The sequence below is a fragment of the Xyrauchen texanus genome, chromosome 47 (genome assembly GCF_025860055.1).
Source record: "Xyrauchen texanus isolate HMW12.3.18 chromosome 47, RBS_HiC_50CHRs, whole genome shotgun sequence".
Classification (NCBI taxonomy): domain Eukaryota; kingdom Metazoa; phylum Chordata; class Actinopteri; order Cypriniformes; family Catostomidae; genus Xyrauchen; species Xyrauchen texanus.
In genome coordinates, this window is record NC_068322.1 from 132501 (window position 1) to 147500 (window position 15000).

Sequence of the window (15000 nt, forward strand, 5' to 3'; positions counted from 1 at the left end):
TCACATGCACACTCACTCACACTCTCACTCACACACACACACACTCACATTCACACTCTCACTCACACTCTCACTCACACTCTCACTCACACACACACACTCACATGCACACTCACTCACACTCTCACTCACACACACACACTCACATGCACACTCACTCACACTCTCACTCACACTCTCACATGCACACACACTCACACTCTCACATGCACACACACTCACACTCTCACTCACACACACTCTCACATGCACACTCACTCACACTCTCACATGCACACTCACTCACACTCTCACTCACACACACACACACTCACATGCACACTCACTCACACTCTCACTCACACACACTCTCACATGCACACACACTCACACTCTCACTCACACACACACTCTCACATGCACACACACTCACACTCTCACTCACACACACACTCTCACATGCACACACTCACACTCTCACTCACACTCTCACATGCACACTCACTCACACTCACACACACTCTCACATACACACACACTCACACACACACTCTCACATGCACACACACTCACACTCACACACACACTCTCACATGCACACACACTCACACTCTCACTCACACTCTCACATGCACACACACTCACTCACACTCTCACATGCACACTCACTCACACTCTCACTCACACACACTCTCACATGCACACACACTCACACACACACTCTCACATGCACACACACTCACACACTCACACACACACTCTCACATGCACACACACTCACACACACACACACACACTCTCACATGCACACACACTCACACTCTCACATGCACACACACTCACACTCACATCACACACACTCACACACACACTCTCACATGCACACACACTCACACACACACTCTCACATGCACACACACTCACACACACACTCTCACATGCACACACACTCACTCACACTCTCACATGCACACACACTCACACTCTCACTCACACACACTCTCACATGCACACACTCACACTCACATCACACACTCTCACACACACTCTCACATGCACACACACTCACACTCACACTCTCACATGCACACACTCACACTCACACTCTCACATGCACACTCACTCCTCACACTCTCACATGCACACACACTCACACTCTCACATGCACACTCACTCACACTCACACACACACTCTCACTCACACACACTCCTCACACTCTCACTCACACACACACTCACACTCTCACATGCACACACACTCACACTCTCACTCACACACTCACTCTCACACTCTCACTCCACTCACACTCTCTCACATGCACACACACTCACACTCTCACTCACACACACTCTCACATGCACTCACACTCTCACTCACACTCACACACTCTCACTCACTCACACTCTCTCACACTCACTCACACTCTCACTCTCACTCACACTCTCACTCACCACACACTCACTCACACTCTCACACACACTCCTCACTCTCACTCACACTCTCACTCACTCACACACTCACACACTCTCACTCACTCACACTCTCACTCACACTCACACTCTCACTCCACACACTCACTCACTCACTCACACTCTCACTCACACTCACTCACACTCTCACTCACTCACACTCTCTCACACTCTCACTCACACTCACTCACACTCTCACTCACACACACTCACTCACACTCTCACATGCACTCTCACTCCTCACACACTCTCACTCACACTCGCACACACACTCACACACTCTCACATGCACACACACTCACTCACACACACTCTCACATGCACACACACTGACACACTCTCACATGCACACTCACTCACTCACTCACACTCTCACACACACTCACACTCTCACATGCACACACACTCACTCACTCACACTCTCACACACACTCTCACTCACTCACACTCTCACTCACACTCTCACTCACTCACACTCTCACTCACACACACTCTCACACTCACACTCTCACACACACTCACTCACACACTCCTCACATCACACTCACTCACACACTCTCACATCGCACTCACTCACACTCTCACTCACACTCTCCTCTCACACACTCACACACACTCACTCACACTCTCACTCACACACACACACTCACACTCTCACATGCACACACACTGACACACTCTCACATGCACACTCTCACACTCACTCACACTCTCACTCACTCACTCACACTCTCACTCACTCACACTCTCACTCACTCACTCACACTCTCACTCACACTCTCACTCACTCACACTCTCACTCACACTCTCACTCACTCACACTCTCACACACACTCTCACTCACTCACACTCTCACTCACACACTCACTCACTCACACTCTCACACACACTCTCACTCACTCACACTCTCTCTCACTCACACTCTCACTCTCTCTCACTCACACTCTCACTCTCTCGCACGCACACACACTCACTCACACTCTCACTGACACTCTCACTCACACACACTCTCACATGCACACACACTCACACACTCACTCTCACTCACTCACACTCTCTCGCACTCACTCACACTCTCACTCACACTCTCACTCACTCACACTCTCACTCACACTCTCACTCACTCACACTCTCACACACACTCTCACTCACTCACACTCACACTCTCACTCACACTCTCACTCACTCACACTCTCACACACACTCTCACTCACTCACACTCTCACTCACACTCTCACTCACTCACACTCTCACTCACACTCTCACACACACTCTCACTCACTCACACTCTCACTCACACTCTCACTCACTCACACTCTCTCGCACTCACTCACACACTCACTCACACTCTCTCGCACTCACTCACACTCTCACTCACTCACACACTCACTCACACTCTCTCGCACTCACTCACACTCTCACATGCACACACACTCACACTTTCACATGCACACACACTCACACTCTCACTCACACACACACTCTCACATGCACACTCACTCACACACTCTCACATGCACACTCACTCACACTCTCACATGCACACTCTCACACTCTCACTCACTCACACTCTCACTCACTCACACTCTCACACACACACTCACACTCTCACATGCACACTCACTCACACTCTCACTCACACACACTCTCTCGCACGCACACACACTCACTCACACTCTCACTCACACACACTCACTCACACTCTCACATGCACACACACTGACACTCTCACTCACACACACTCTCTCTCGCACTCACTCACACTCTCACATGCACACACACTCTCACATGCACACACACTCACACTTTCACATGCACACACACTCACACTCTCACTCACACACACTCTCTCGCACGCACACAGACTCACACATACACACTCTCACTCACACTCACACACACTCTTGCACGCACACGCTCACACACACTCACGCACGCACACGCTCACACACACTCACGCACACACTCTCGCACGCACACGCTCACACACACTCACGCACACACTCTCGCATGCACACGCTCACACACACTCACGCACACACTCTCGCACACACTCACACACATTCACATGCACACTCACACACACACTCTCACACGCACACACACCTGCTGTTAGCATCTGTTAGCATCTGCTGTTTGCATCTGTTGTTAGCATCTGTTAGCGCCTAGAAAGAGCTTCACTTCCTGTTTACTGAACTGATATTGAAGTTTAAAGACTGTCGCCTCAAAACTGCTTCGATCACAAATGTAAATATTAATCTCACATATTTCCTTCAGATTAATTTGTACTTGAAAATGGAGAAGAAACCAAATAAGAAAGAAGAGCTGACACTCGTCAACAACGTTCTCAAACTGGCCACTAAATTATTAAAGGTGCCCAAAACACACACACACACACACACACACACACACACACACACACACACACACACATAGTCTCTCACACACACTCTTAACACACACACACACACACACACACACACTCTCTGTCACACACACAGTCTCACACTCTCTCTCACACACACACACACACACACACAAACACACACACACAAACTAACACACACATAGTCTCTCACACACACTCTTAACACACACACACACACACACACTCTCTGTCACACACACAGTCTCACACTCACTCTGTCACACACACACAGTCTCACACTCTCTCTCTCTCACACACAGTCTCACACTCTCTCTCTCACACACACACACAGTCTCTCACACACACACTTACATATAGACACTAACACACACATAGTCACACACACACACACACACACACACACACACACACACAGTCTCTCTCACACACACACACACACACACACACACACAGTCTCTCTCACACACACACACACACACACTCACATATACACACTAACACGCACAGTCTCTCTCACACACACACACACACTCACATATACACACTAACACACATAGTCTCTCACACACACATCTCTCTCACACACACACACACACACACACTAACACACATAGTCTCTCACACACACACACACAGTCTCTCTCACACACTCACACACACACACACACAGTCTCTCACACACACACACACTCACACACACACAGACTCTCACACACACACACACTCACATATACACACTAACACACACACAGTCTCTCTCACACACTCACACACACACAGTCTCTCACACACACTCACATATACACACTAACACACACACAGTCTCTCACACACACACACACTCACATATACACACTAACACACACACAGTCTCTCTCACACACTCACACACACACAGTCTCACACACACACTCACATATACACACTAACACACACACAGTCTCTCACATATACACACTAACACACACACAGTCTCTCTCACACACTCACACACACACACACTCACATATACACACTAACACACACACAGTCTCTCACATATACACACTAACACACACACAGTCTCTCTCACACACTCACACACACACTCACACTGCAGTGATCTGCATCAGGGGTCGTGACCTCAGACTAATCTCAGTAAATAAAGTATTCTCTGTTGCTGAATATGGTCTATGTGTTTGTTTCAGGAGTTGGACGCTCCGTTTTGTTTGTACGGTTTGACGATGAATCCGCTGCTGTACAACATCACTCAGGTGGTGATTCTCTCGGCCGTGTCAGGGGTCATCAGTGACCTGTTGGGCTTCAACCTCAAGGTCAGAGATATTCTGTTCACAATCCCTAAACACACTAAAGGTGAATCAGGGTAAAGTGGGACGCCGCATGAAGACGTTATAGAGATGATGTATATAGTGCCGTTATAGAGATGATGTATATAGTGCCGTTATAGAGATGATGTATATAGTGCCGTAGTGCCGTTATAGAGATGATGTATATAGTGCCGTTATAGAGATGATGTAAATAGTGCCGTTATAGAGATGATGTATATAGTGCCGTTATAGAGATGATGTAAATAGTGCCGTTATAGAGATGATGTATATAGTGCCGTTATAGAGATGATGTATATAGTGCCGTTATAGAGATGATGTAAATAGTGCCGTTATAGAGATGATGTATATAGTGCCGTTATAGAGATGATGTAAATAGTGCCGTTATAGAGATGATGTATATAGTGCCGTTATAGAGATGATGTAAATAGTGCCGTTATAGAGATGATGTATATAGTGCCGTTATAGAGATGATGTATATAGTGCCGTTATAGAGATGATGTAAATAGTGCCGTTATAGAGATGATGTATATAGTGCCGTTATAGAGATGATGTATATAGTGCCGTTATAGAGATGATGTATATAGTGCCGTTATAGAGATGATGTAAATAGTGCCGTTATAGAGATGATGTATATAGTGCCGTTATAGAGATGATTTCTGAGTCTTTATGATTGTTTTGTTCACAGCTGTGGAAGATCAAATCATGAAGTCCGGCTGGAGATGTTTGACCTCTGACCCTGTGCTCAGGATGTTTCACTTGTGCAATTCACTTATTTATTTGACCCTTTCAGTGTTTTTATTCTCAAGTATTTGTTTTTAGGATTTTTGAGATGAGACTCGAGCGCTGTGACGGGCAACATTCAGTCACGTGTGTTTTAATCTATAGTTTACTGTCACAGCAGATATTTAAGATCATCTGACCGCGTACTTCAATGAAACCAAAAGTTTGGGTGAGAGACACAGCTGGAATAGTCTAAACCTACAATACTGCTGTGTGTGTGTGTGTGTGTGTGTGTGTGTGTGTGTGTGTGTGTGTGTGTGTGTCTGTCTGTGAGTGTGTGTGTATGTGTATCTGTGTCTGTGTATGAGTGTATCTTTGTGTGTTTGCTTGAAAGACGGTCTAAAGAGTTTCAGCAATAACTGTCAGTGAGTTCCTGTAACTGACACACACTCCATGAGTCTAAGTGTATGTGTGTGTGTGTGTGTGTGTGTGTGTGTCTGTGTGTGTGTGTCTGTCTGTGAGTGTGTGTGTCTGTGTGTGTGTCTGTGTGTGTTCTCAGAAATGTCCCGCAGCAGTAGGAACACATCACATGTGCACTTTAAAGCAGGAAATGTTTCATGTTTCAACATGTGGACAGTCAACAATACGACCAAAGTGTTTTTATACTTTCCTGCAAATGAATGTATTTCGAAGACTTGTTACACTTCTCAAAGGGATCAACAGTTACTTTGTATTTTGTGTGTGATTTTGTTGCTGTTTAATTCAAGTAGACGCTCTCATTCCTGTATTTATGGAAGGACAATGTTACAAAAAAAAGCACTTTGAGGAAAAAGAGTAATCTTGAAAAACTCAATTTAATTTCCAGACTGAATATTCGGTTTGTTGCTGAAATTGTTTTGTTCTGTTTTAGTTTCTGATGAGATTGAAAATGCTGTAATTTCCACAGACGACCCTCGACCTGTCAGAACTCCATATTACTGTAGAGAATAAATCTCATGACAACCCATAAATACTGTTTGAGTCAATATACACCAGAGTAAATATTTGGTTTGTTCACACATGCTGTAATTTAATAATGCTGAATGTTTTATAGTAGCCTCTACAAATATACACATAAAATCTATACACCGCTCAGGAAGGAGACGCATTCTGTCTCCTAGAGATGAACGTAGTTTGTGTGAAAAGTGCAAATCAATCCCAGAACAACAGCAAAGGACCTTGTGAAGATGCTGGAGGAAACAGGTGGACGAGTATCTAGATCCACAGCAAAACCAGTCCTATATGGACATCACCTGAAAGGTGCTCAGCAAGGAAGAAGCCGCTGCTCCAAAACCACCATAAACAAGCCAGAATACAGTTTGCAAGTGCACATGGGGACAAAGATCTGACTTCTGGAGAAATGTCCTCTGGTCTGATGAAACACATATTGAACTGTTTGGCCGTAATGACCATCGTTATGTTTGGAGGGAAAAGGGTGAAGAACAGCATCCCAACCGTGAAGCATGGGGGTGCAGCATCATGTTGTGGGGGTGCTGCAGGAGGGACTGGTGCACTTCACTAAATAGATGATGACATCATGAGGAAGGAACATTATGGATTAAAAGTATAAATTCAACACATTGTCTTACAGAGTACCTCTCAAGTCAGAAGCATGACATGTTGAAGGGTCCAGCGGTAGATCCTACCCAAGGGGGGAGGAGTTACTACGAGACACGGTGACCAGAGGAGCCTCTGGAAAGGGAGACACTCAGGTATACATCACTCAGGGTTATCAATGGGATAACCTAGCATTTCTCAACGGGGGCGGTACCGCCCCCTAGGGGGCGTTTGGACAGTGTTGGGGGGCGGTGTGAACGAGGCAGCAGAGAGGGGGGCGCTCAAGCACAAATGGGGGGCGTTACTCAGAGGTACTCAACAGGCGGCCTGCGCAAAAATCTTTTCAGCTCTTCTCCTTAGCCTATGTCTTCGTCTTGCTCGGATTACTGCTGCCGCTTCACCAGGAGGATATGCCAGGAGAGCCGCTTCCTAAGTTACACATGCTTTTAAGAGGCGGAGAATTTTCAGCGCAAAATAGAGGCGCGCTTTCACCAGCTTTTTCTGTACATAATTAGGCGCAGTTTACGCTTCCCCTCCCATCTATTTATGTGACACTCCCACTTTCCCCTTGTCCATCCAATGAATGCATATGCATGACACGAAAAGTGCATTTTGCCATTTTCAATTGCGACAGGCAATCTACGCTTTCATCTCGGTGCGTCCGTTCAGTACATACCTCGCCATGGTTTTATCGCACTTTGCGAAACAAATACGCCTGAAGTGAGCGCAAAAGCGTTAGTACATCTGGCCCTGAGAATTGTAATTGTAATGTGATGATCGGTGCGGATATCTAATCGGAGAAAATCATTGGTGATGGTGAGTTTGTTTTTAACAGCTGATTCGGGTGGCGTTAGAGCTGATCCGCGCATCTCTACTCTGCAATGTGTAATTGGCCGATGGGAATAATAAAGTCATAATAATATAAATATTGATTTTATATAAGATGTCTTTTGCAGTTATTCACCTAGTATATTAATATTAACTTAAGTTCTCTCCCTCGTGTCCATAAAATCAGGTCTGCTGACCTGCAACAGAGCAATAGCCAGGTGGTCACCCTACGTTACTCACTGTTATTCATCACAGCGTTTAAGCCTCTGACAACTCATACAATGTTCATTTGAATGTAAAATAAAATTATGTCTGTGCAAATTAATGAATTCATATTTAAATGTTGCTAATAACCCACTCGGCTAGTTACCGGCAAATGATCTCCATAGCAGCGCCTAAAAACAAATGCCGCAGCTGTCAGAGTGGTAGAAATGACCGTTTGTAGGCTATTCAAATTTGAAGCCTAGTATATATCGCCTAATTGAGTCTGTGAACGACCGCTGCTTTTTCATTGGCCATTTAGGTTAGTTACGTTATTGTTCACGTGATTGGTTCATCTTAAAAAAAAATTTGTGTGAGCCTGAATTTGTTTGAATTTCTAAATACATTTGAAATACCTTTCAAACAATCCATGTGTTTTTGCATTTTTTTCCAAACACAATATTACTCAACTTGAGGCTTTTACATGTAGTTTAAATACAATAAGAAACTTCTGTTGCAGTTTTTTTTTTTTTTACTAAAAAAAGAACCACTGGGATAACCAGTGCATGTGGACCTCAGTACAGGGCCTCGGTGACACATGTACTGGGCTGGTGGTGAGCTTCTCCAAATACTCTCCAGCCACTGGGTAGAGGAGGAAGAACGTCCAGGGCTCACATTTTTTTGCAAACATCACTGGGAAAGGAGTGCACGTCTTCACCTCAAGGGAGGGGATAGGCACTATGCGCAAGCAGTACACCCAGCCAGCTGTCCCGAACTTACCTGTTTGTGTCACCTGATAATACACGGGATGAAACTGGCAGGTTCGCCACCTGATCCCTGAACAGAGTCGTGGGAACCTTGGGCACAGTCCGGTCAGGGTCTCAAGATGATGAGAGTACTACGGACCGAACTGCAAGCACAGTTGCTGACAGAGAACGCATGCAGGTCAGCTGCCCTCTTGATGGAGGGGAGCACGGTCAGGAGGGCAGTCTTCAAAGAGAGCGCCTTTAACTCAGCTGACTATAGGGGCTCAAATGGAGCTCCCCATAGGCCATGAAGGACCACGGAGAGGTCCCACGAGGGAACGAGGCACAGCCAGGGGGGTTTAACCTCCTCGCACCTCTCAGAACTCGGGCAGGGTGGGCGAGCGTACTGGGAGATGGAGGTCTGTGGGGGGTTTCCCGATGGAGAAGCCCCCATTGAAGCCCCCAGATCGCCCCAGTGCTAAACGATTCAGTGCAAGAGCGACCCCTAGTGTCACTTCATCGACACAACGCTGAATGAGTGACAGAAGGGGAACTTCTGACTTACACTGTGTACATATGTTTTTGTCTATAGATGTACTTCCTGACTTTCACCAGCAGATGGCACAGTTTGACCATTAAACATTATGTATTGTAGGTCTAACGTAGACGTGTTTCATAGTTTCACCATTATTAAATATTATGAGGACATCATCTGTAACGTTATGGCAATATATAGAAGCTCTAATATAATGATCATTAAATCAATTACTAAACGTATTCTCGTGACTTCCGCCGCACGTTTGTGTTCTTTCTCCTATTTTGTTAAAATAAATACATTAATATTACCATGTATGTAAATACATGTTTAGCTAGTGTCAAGGGAAAATAATGTAAAATAATTTACAATATTTTCCCTTGACACTAGCTAAAGTCATTTTTAAATATGAAATGTTACATGTTGTGCATGTTTGTGTTGTGTCTCTTAATTTCTTCCATGCTGTAATATGTTGTTAGATTTAGGGATTGGCACTGTGCGGTTGGTCGATTCCCCTCGTGTCAGTTCCACAATCTAATAACAAAATAAACATTTTAAACCATCTCATGATTTATCAAGTTCAAATGCAGAAGTAAAAACTGACAAACGTGTTGAACTGCACATTTAATGTATGCAAATGAACAGAGATCTGATTAGTAAACTATAGGAAGTTTGATTAGTCTAAACATTATCCATGATTGTGAAAAGTTTAAAAATGTAAAACACTCATTTAGGCATTATTTATACTGACTGCATGTGAGATTATTTCTTATTAATTCAATCAATGTAAAGTTTATATTTGAGTTCATACTTTGATCCATTAGAATGTCTTAAATTACAATAAAAGATTAAAACCATGAAAGACAGACATGAAATGGGCCGTAATCTGACCCCTGCACAACCCTCACAGCATGTTTAATTCAGTGAGAGGCGTCCAGTCATCACCTCACTAATAGTGCCGCCTCCTCTAGTGTCCTGGAGCACGAGTCTGGACGCACACTATTCTGAACACAGGTCAGAGGTCAGAGAAGAGTGAAGTGTGAGTGCTGCATTGATGTGAATTAAAACTACGCTACACTCTCGCGGCTGAACTCAGACGTGCTAGACCGCTGCCGGCAAAAGTCGATAAAGATTCCCTCCTGGTCCGAGTCCAGAGATTCCAGAATCTGATCCAGGACGATCTCTGGACTGGAGGGACGACTGTGGTGGGGGGGTGACGCGTCCCGGCCACTATCGCAGGAAAGCTCGGGGAATATGGGTGGAGAACACGCAGCAGCGGCCGCATCTTCACAACTCTTCACCTGCGAGGTTGCGTCCGTCGGTGGGCTGGACGGCACCTCTGAGAAAGCGGGCTCTTCCAGACAGGAAGTCATCTGGCATACGGAATGCCGGCGGATTCCCACACTGCCGTCAGAATCGTATTCGTCTACGGGCGTCAGCATGGGGAAGTTGTAGCTTTTGGAGCGAACCACGGGATACTTGGCTGGCGAGTCGCTGGATCGCGGCCACCGCCGCAGCAGCCGTTTCTCTGAGAGGACAGAAGGATTCATCAGCCATCGCAACAATGACAATCTGACATGTGACAATGTAGCATACTTTCTGAAATCATGGAATAACGGCTACTTTTTAACACGATATTCTAATATTTGTTAATTGTAGGCAGTGCGCAGTATTCAGTAAGTAGTAACATTGATTTGGTGCTTTTATTCTGATTTATTGGTGCCAGAACAGAAATGGCAGCAGGAGCTCACCGAGAACACATGAGCACTGCGTGATGGACCCGTCGCTGGAGAATAGACCGTGTGTTCCCAAATACGGTGACACCACCTTCTGAATGAGAGACTCCAGCTTCAGATAATCACTCGACACACTCTTACACTCATGAACACCCTGAAACACACATCAGTCATGTCTCATTCATCATCACCGTTCACCTGTAATACGGTCAGCTGACCAGAGGGTGTCGCTGTTTACTCCAACTGTTCTGATCAATTACTGAAGAATAAATTACTGCTGATCCAAAACAACTGATCCCAGTACAGATACTTCTGTTAAACAGGACAAATGTGACGTGTGAGGAAAAATCATAAGTTTTTTTTAATTAAAATTTTAAATAAAACCATACAATTACAAAGAAATGCAAAACATATATATATAAAAATATCCAATCAACATTTAAAACCCACAACCCCCCAAAAACTATGTTCAATCACAAGTAAATATACAGGGAGAAAAAAAAAAAAAAACACACACTCAATCACACTCACACACACACTCTCTCACACACTCACTCTCACACTCTCACACACACACTCAATCACACACTCACTCTCACACACACACCTCAATCACACACTCACTCTCTCACACACACACACACACACTCTCACACACTCACACACACACTCAATCACACACTCACTCTCACACACACACACACACACTCTCTCACACACACTCACACAGGTGATGGTGTTTGTACCTGCAGGATGAGCAGCATCTGAATGATTGACGGCGGCACACGAGCGCGTGGGCGACTCAAAGCTTCATCCAGTTTTATATTGAGAGTAATGATGTTCCTGAAGTGCAGAAGAGCTAACTGCCTGACAGACGGCTCCTTCCCCTGAACACACACACGTGTTTGTGATATTTCATGATAAAGATTGGGCAGGTGTGTTCAGGTCATGTGACTGTCTGATGTACCTGTACGGGGTAGAAGATCGCTTGCAGTGTGGACAGAACATCACAGAAGAAATAATCCCAAGTCTCTGACAGAGAGTCCAGAAGCTTCTGACCTGCACAAACACCAGGAACAACTCTTTAAGAAGTACTCACACTTCTACACCCTTTTCTAAATATGATGTCTCCTTCCACATTATGGGATAGTAAATTCACTTTACAATTCAGAATGTCGTTCCAGTTTTATAAACACGGAGAATTCAGACACAATAAATTCACATAATGCTTTTGGCATACTACACTATATAGTGGGGAAGTATGCACATTGAGACGCTCCGCTTGACACCAGCAGATTAAAAGCCATTGAGCACATATGAGAAAAGCTCCAGCAGTATTTCATTTGTTGTTTTCTTTGACATCTAAAGTGTGACTGAATTGAAGAAATCCTCTCCCTGTACTAACACAGCTCAGTGTGTGCGTGCGTGCGTGAGTGAGTGAGTGCATGCGTGCGTGAGCGAGTGCGCGTGCGTGAGTGAGCGAGTGCATGCGTGAGTGAGCGAGTGCGTGCGTGCGTGAGTGAGCGAGTGCGTGCGTGCGTGAGCGAGTGCGTGCGTGAGCGAGCGCGTGCGTGAGTGAGCGAGTGCGTGCGTGCGTGAGCGAGTGCGTGCGTGCGTGAGCGAGGGCGTGCGTGAGTGAGCGAGCGCGTGCGTGCGTGAGCGAGCGCGTGCGTGCGTGAGCGAGCGCGTGCGTGCGTGAGCGAGCGCGTGCGTGCGTGAGCGAGAGCGACCGAGCGAGTGCGTGCGTGAGCGAGCGAGCGAGCGCGTGCGTGAGTGCGTGCGTGCGTGCGTGAGTGAGTGCATGTGTGCGTGCGTGAGTGCATGTGTGCGTCCATGTGTGCGTGAGTGAGCGAGTGCGTGCGTGAGTGAATGAGTGCGTGAGTGAGTGCGAGCGTGCGTGCGTGAGTGAGTGAGTGCATGTGTGCGTGAGTGAGCGTGCGTGCGTGAGTGGCGCGTGCGTGAGTGAGTGCATGCGTGCGTGAGTGAGTGCATGCGTGCGTGCGTGAGTGAGTGCATGTGCGTGAGTGAGCGCGTGAGTGAGTGCATGTGTGCGTGAATGTGCGTGCGTGTTCGCGAGTGTGAGTGTGTGTGAGTATGCGTGCATGTGTGCGTGTGAGTGCATGTGCGCGAGTGTGAGTGCATGTGTGCGTGAATGTGCGTGCGTGTTCGCGAGTGTGAGTGTGTGTGAGTATGCGTGTGATTGCATGTGTGCGATTGTGCGTGCATAAGTGCGTGTGCGATTGTGTGTGAGTGCATGTGTGCGAGTGCATGTGTGTGTGCATGTGTGCGATTGTGCATGAGTGTGTGCGTGAGCGAGTGTGCGTGTGTGTGCATGTGTGAGAGTGTGCATGTGTGAGTGTGCGCGAGTGAGAGTGCATGTGTGCATGTGTGAGAGTGCATGTGAGTGTGCATGTGTGAGTGTGCGCATGTGCGAGAGTGCATGTGCGAGAGTGCATGTGCGAGTGTGCATGTGCGAGTGCGCATGTGTGAGAGAGTGTGCATGTGTGAGAGAGTGTGCATGTGCGTGCGCGAGTGAGTGCATGTGCGAGTGCATGTGCGAGTGCATGCGCGAGTGTGCATGCGCGAGTGTGCATGCGCGAGTGAGTGCATGCGCGAGTGAGTGCATGCGCGAGTGAGTGCATGCGCGAGTGAGTGCATGCGCGAGTGAGTGTGCATGCGCGAGTGTGTGAGTGAGCGTGCATGTGTGTGAGTGAGCGTGCAGTGCGAGTGAGCGTGCATGTGTGACTGTGCATGTGTGAGTGAGTGTGCATGTGCGAGTGAGTGTACGAGTGAGTGTGCATGTGTGAGAGCGTGCATGTGTGAGTGAGTGTGTGCAAGTGTGCGCGTGCGTGTGCATGTGTGAGAGCGTGCGTGTGAGTGTGCATGTGTGAGAGCGTGCGTGTGTGAGTGTGCATGTGTGAGTGAGTGTGCGTGAGTGAGTGTGCATGTGTAAGAGAGCGTGCATGTGTGAGCGTGCGTGTGTGAGTGTGCATGTGTGAGTGAGTGTGCGTGAGTGAGTGTGTGAGTGTGCATGTGTGTGAGTGTGCATGTGTAAGAGAGCGTGCATGTGTGAGCATGCGTGAGTGTGCATGTGTGAGTGAGTGTGCGTGAGTGAGTGTGCATGTGTGAGTGAGTGTGCATGTGTGAGTGCGTGAGTGAGTGTGCATGCGTGAGTGAGTGTGCGTGTGAGTGTGCATGCGCGTGCGCGTGTGAGTGTGCATGCGCGTGTGAGTGTGCATGTGAGTGTGCATGTGTGAGTGTGCATGTGTGTGAGTGTGCGTGTGAGTGTGAGTGTGCATGCGTGTGTGAGTGCGCATGCGTGTGTGAGTGCGCGTGTGAGTGAGTGCGCATGCGTGTGTGCATGTGCGTGTGTGAGTGTGCATGTGCGTGTGCATGTGAGTGTGCATGTGTGTGTGTGTGAGTGTGAGTGTGCATGTGTGAGTGAGTGTGCATGCACGTGTGAGTGCATGCG

At 46.9% G+C, this 15000-nt stretch overlaps 1 protein-coding gene and 1 pseudogene across 1 annotated transcript in view; one reads left to right on the forward strand and one right to left on the reverse strand.

Annotated features, from left to right (window-relative positions):
• Positions 1 to 6916, forward strand: part of LOC127638688 (protein PHTF2-like) — a 56270-nt pseudogene extending 49354 nt beyond the window's left edge.
• A 3411-nt stretch (positions 6917 to 10327) lies between these two features.
• Positions 10328 to 15000, reverse strand: part of prr5b (proline rich 5b (renal)) — a 13850-nt gene continuing 9177 nt past the window's right edge. The window contains exons 6-9 of the mRNA XM_052120325.1: positions 12496 to 12587; positions 12275 to 12415; positions 11544 to 11682; positions 10328 to 11320 (exon numbers count right to left, since the gene is read on the reverse strand). Of these exons, the coding sequence (XP_051976285.1) occupies positions 10860 to 11320; positions 11544 to 11682; positions 12275 to 12415; positions 12496 to 12587 (833 nt within the window). The 3' untranslated portion in view covers positions 10328 to 10859. The remainder of the gene's footprint in view (positions 11321 to 11543; positions 11683 to 12274; positions 12416 to 12495; positions 12588 to 15000) is intronic.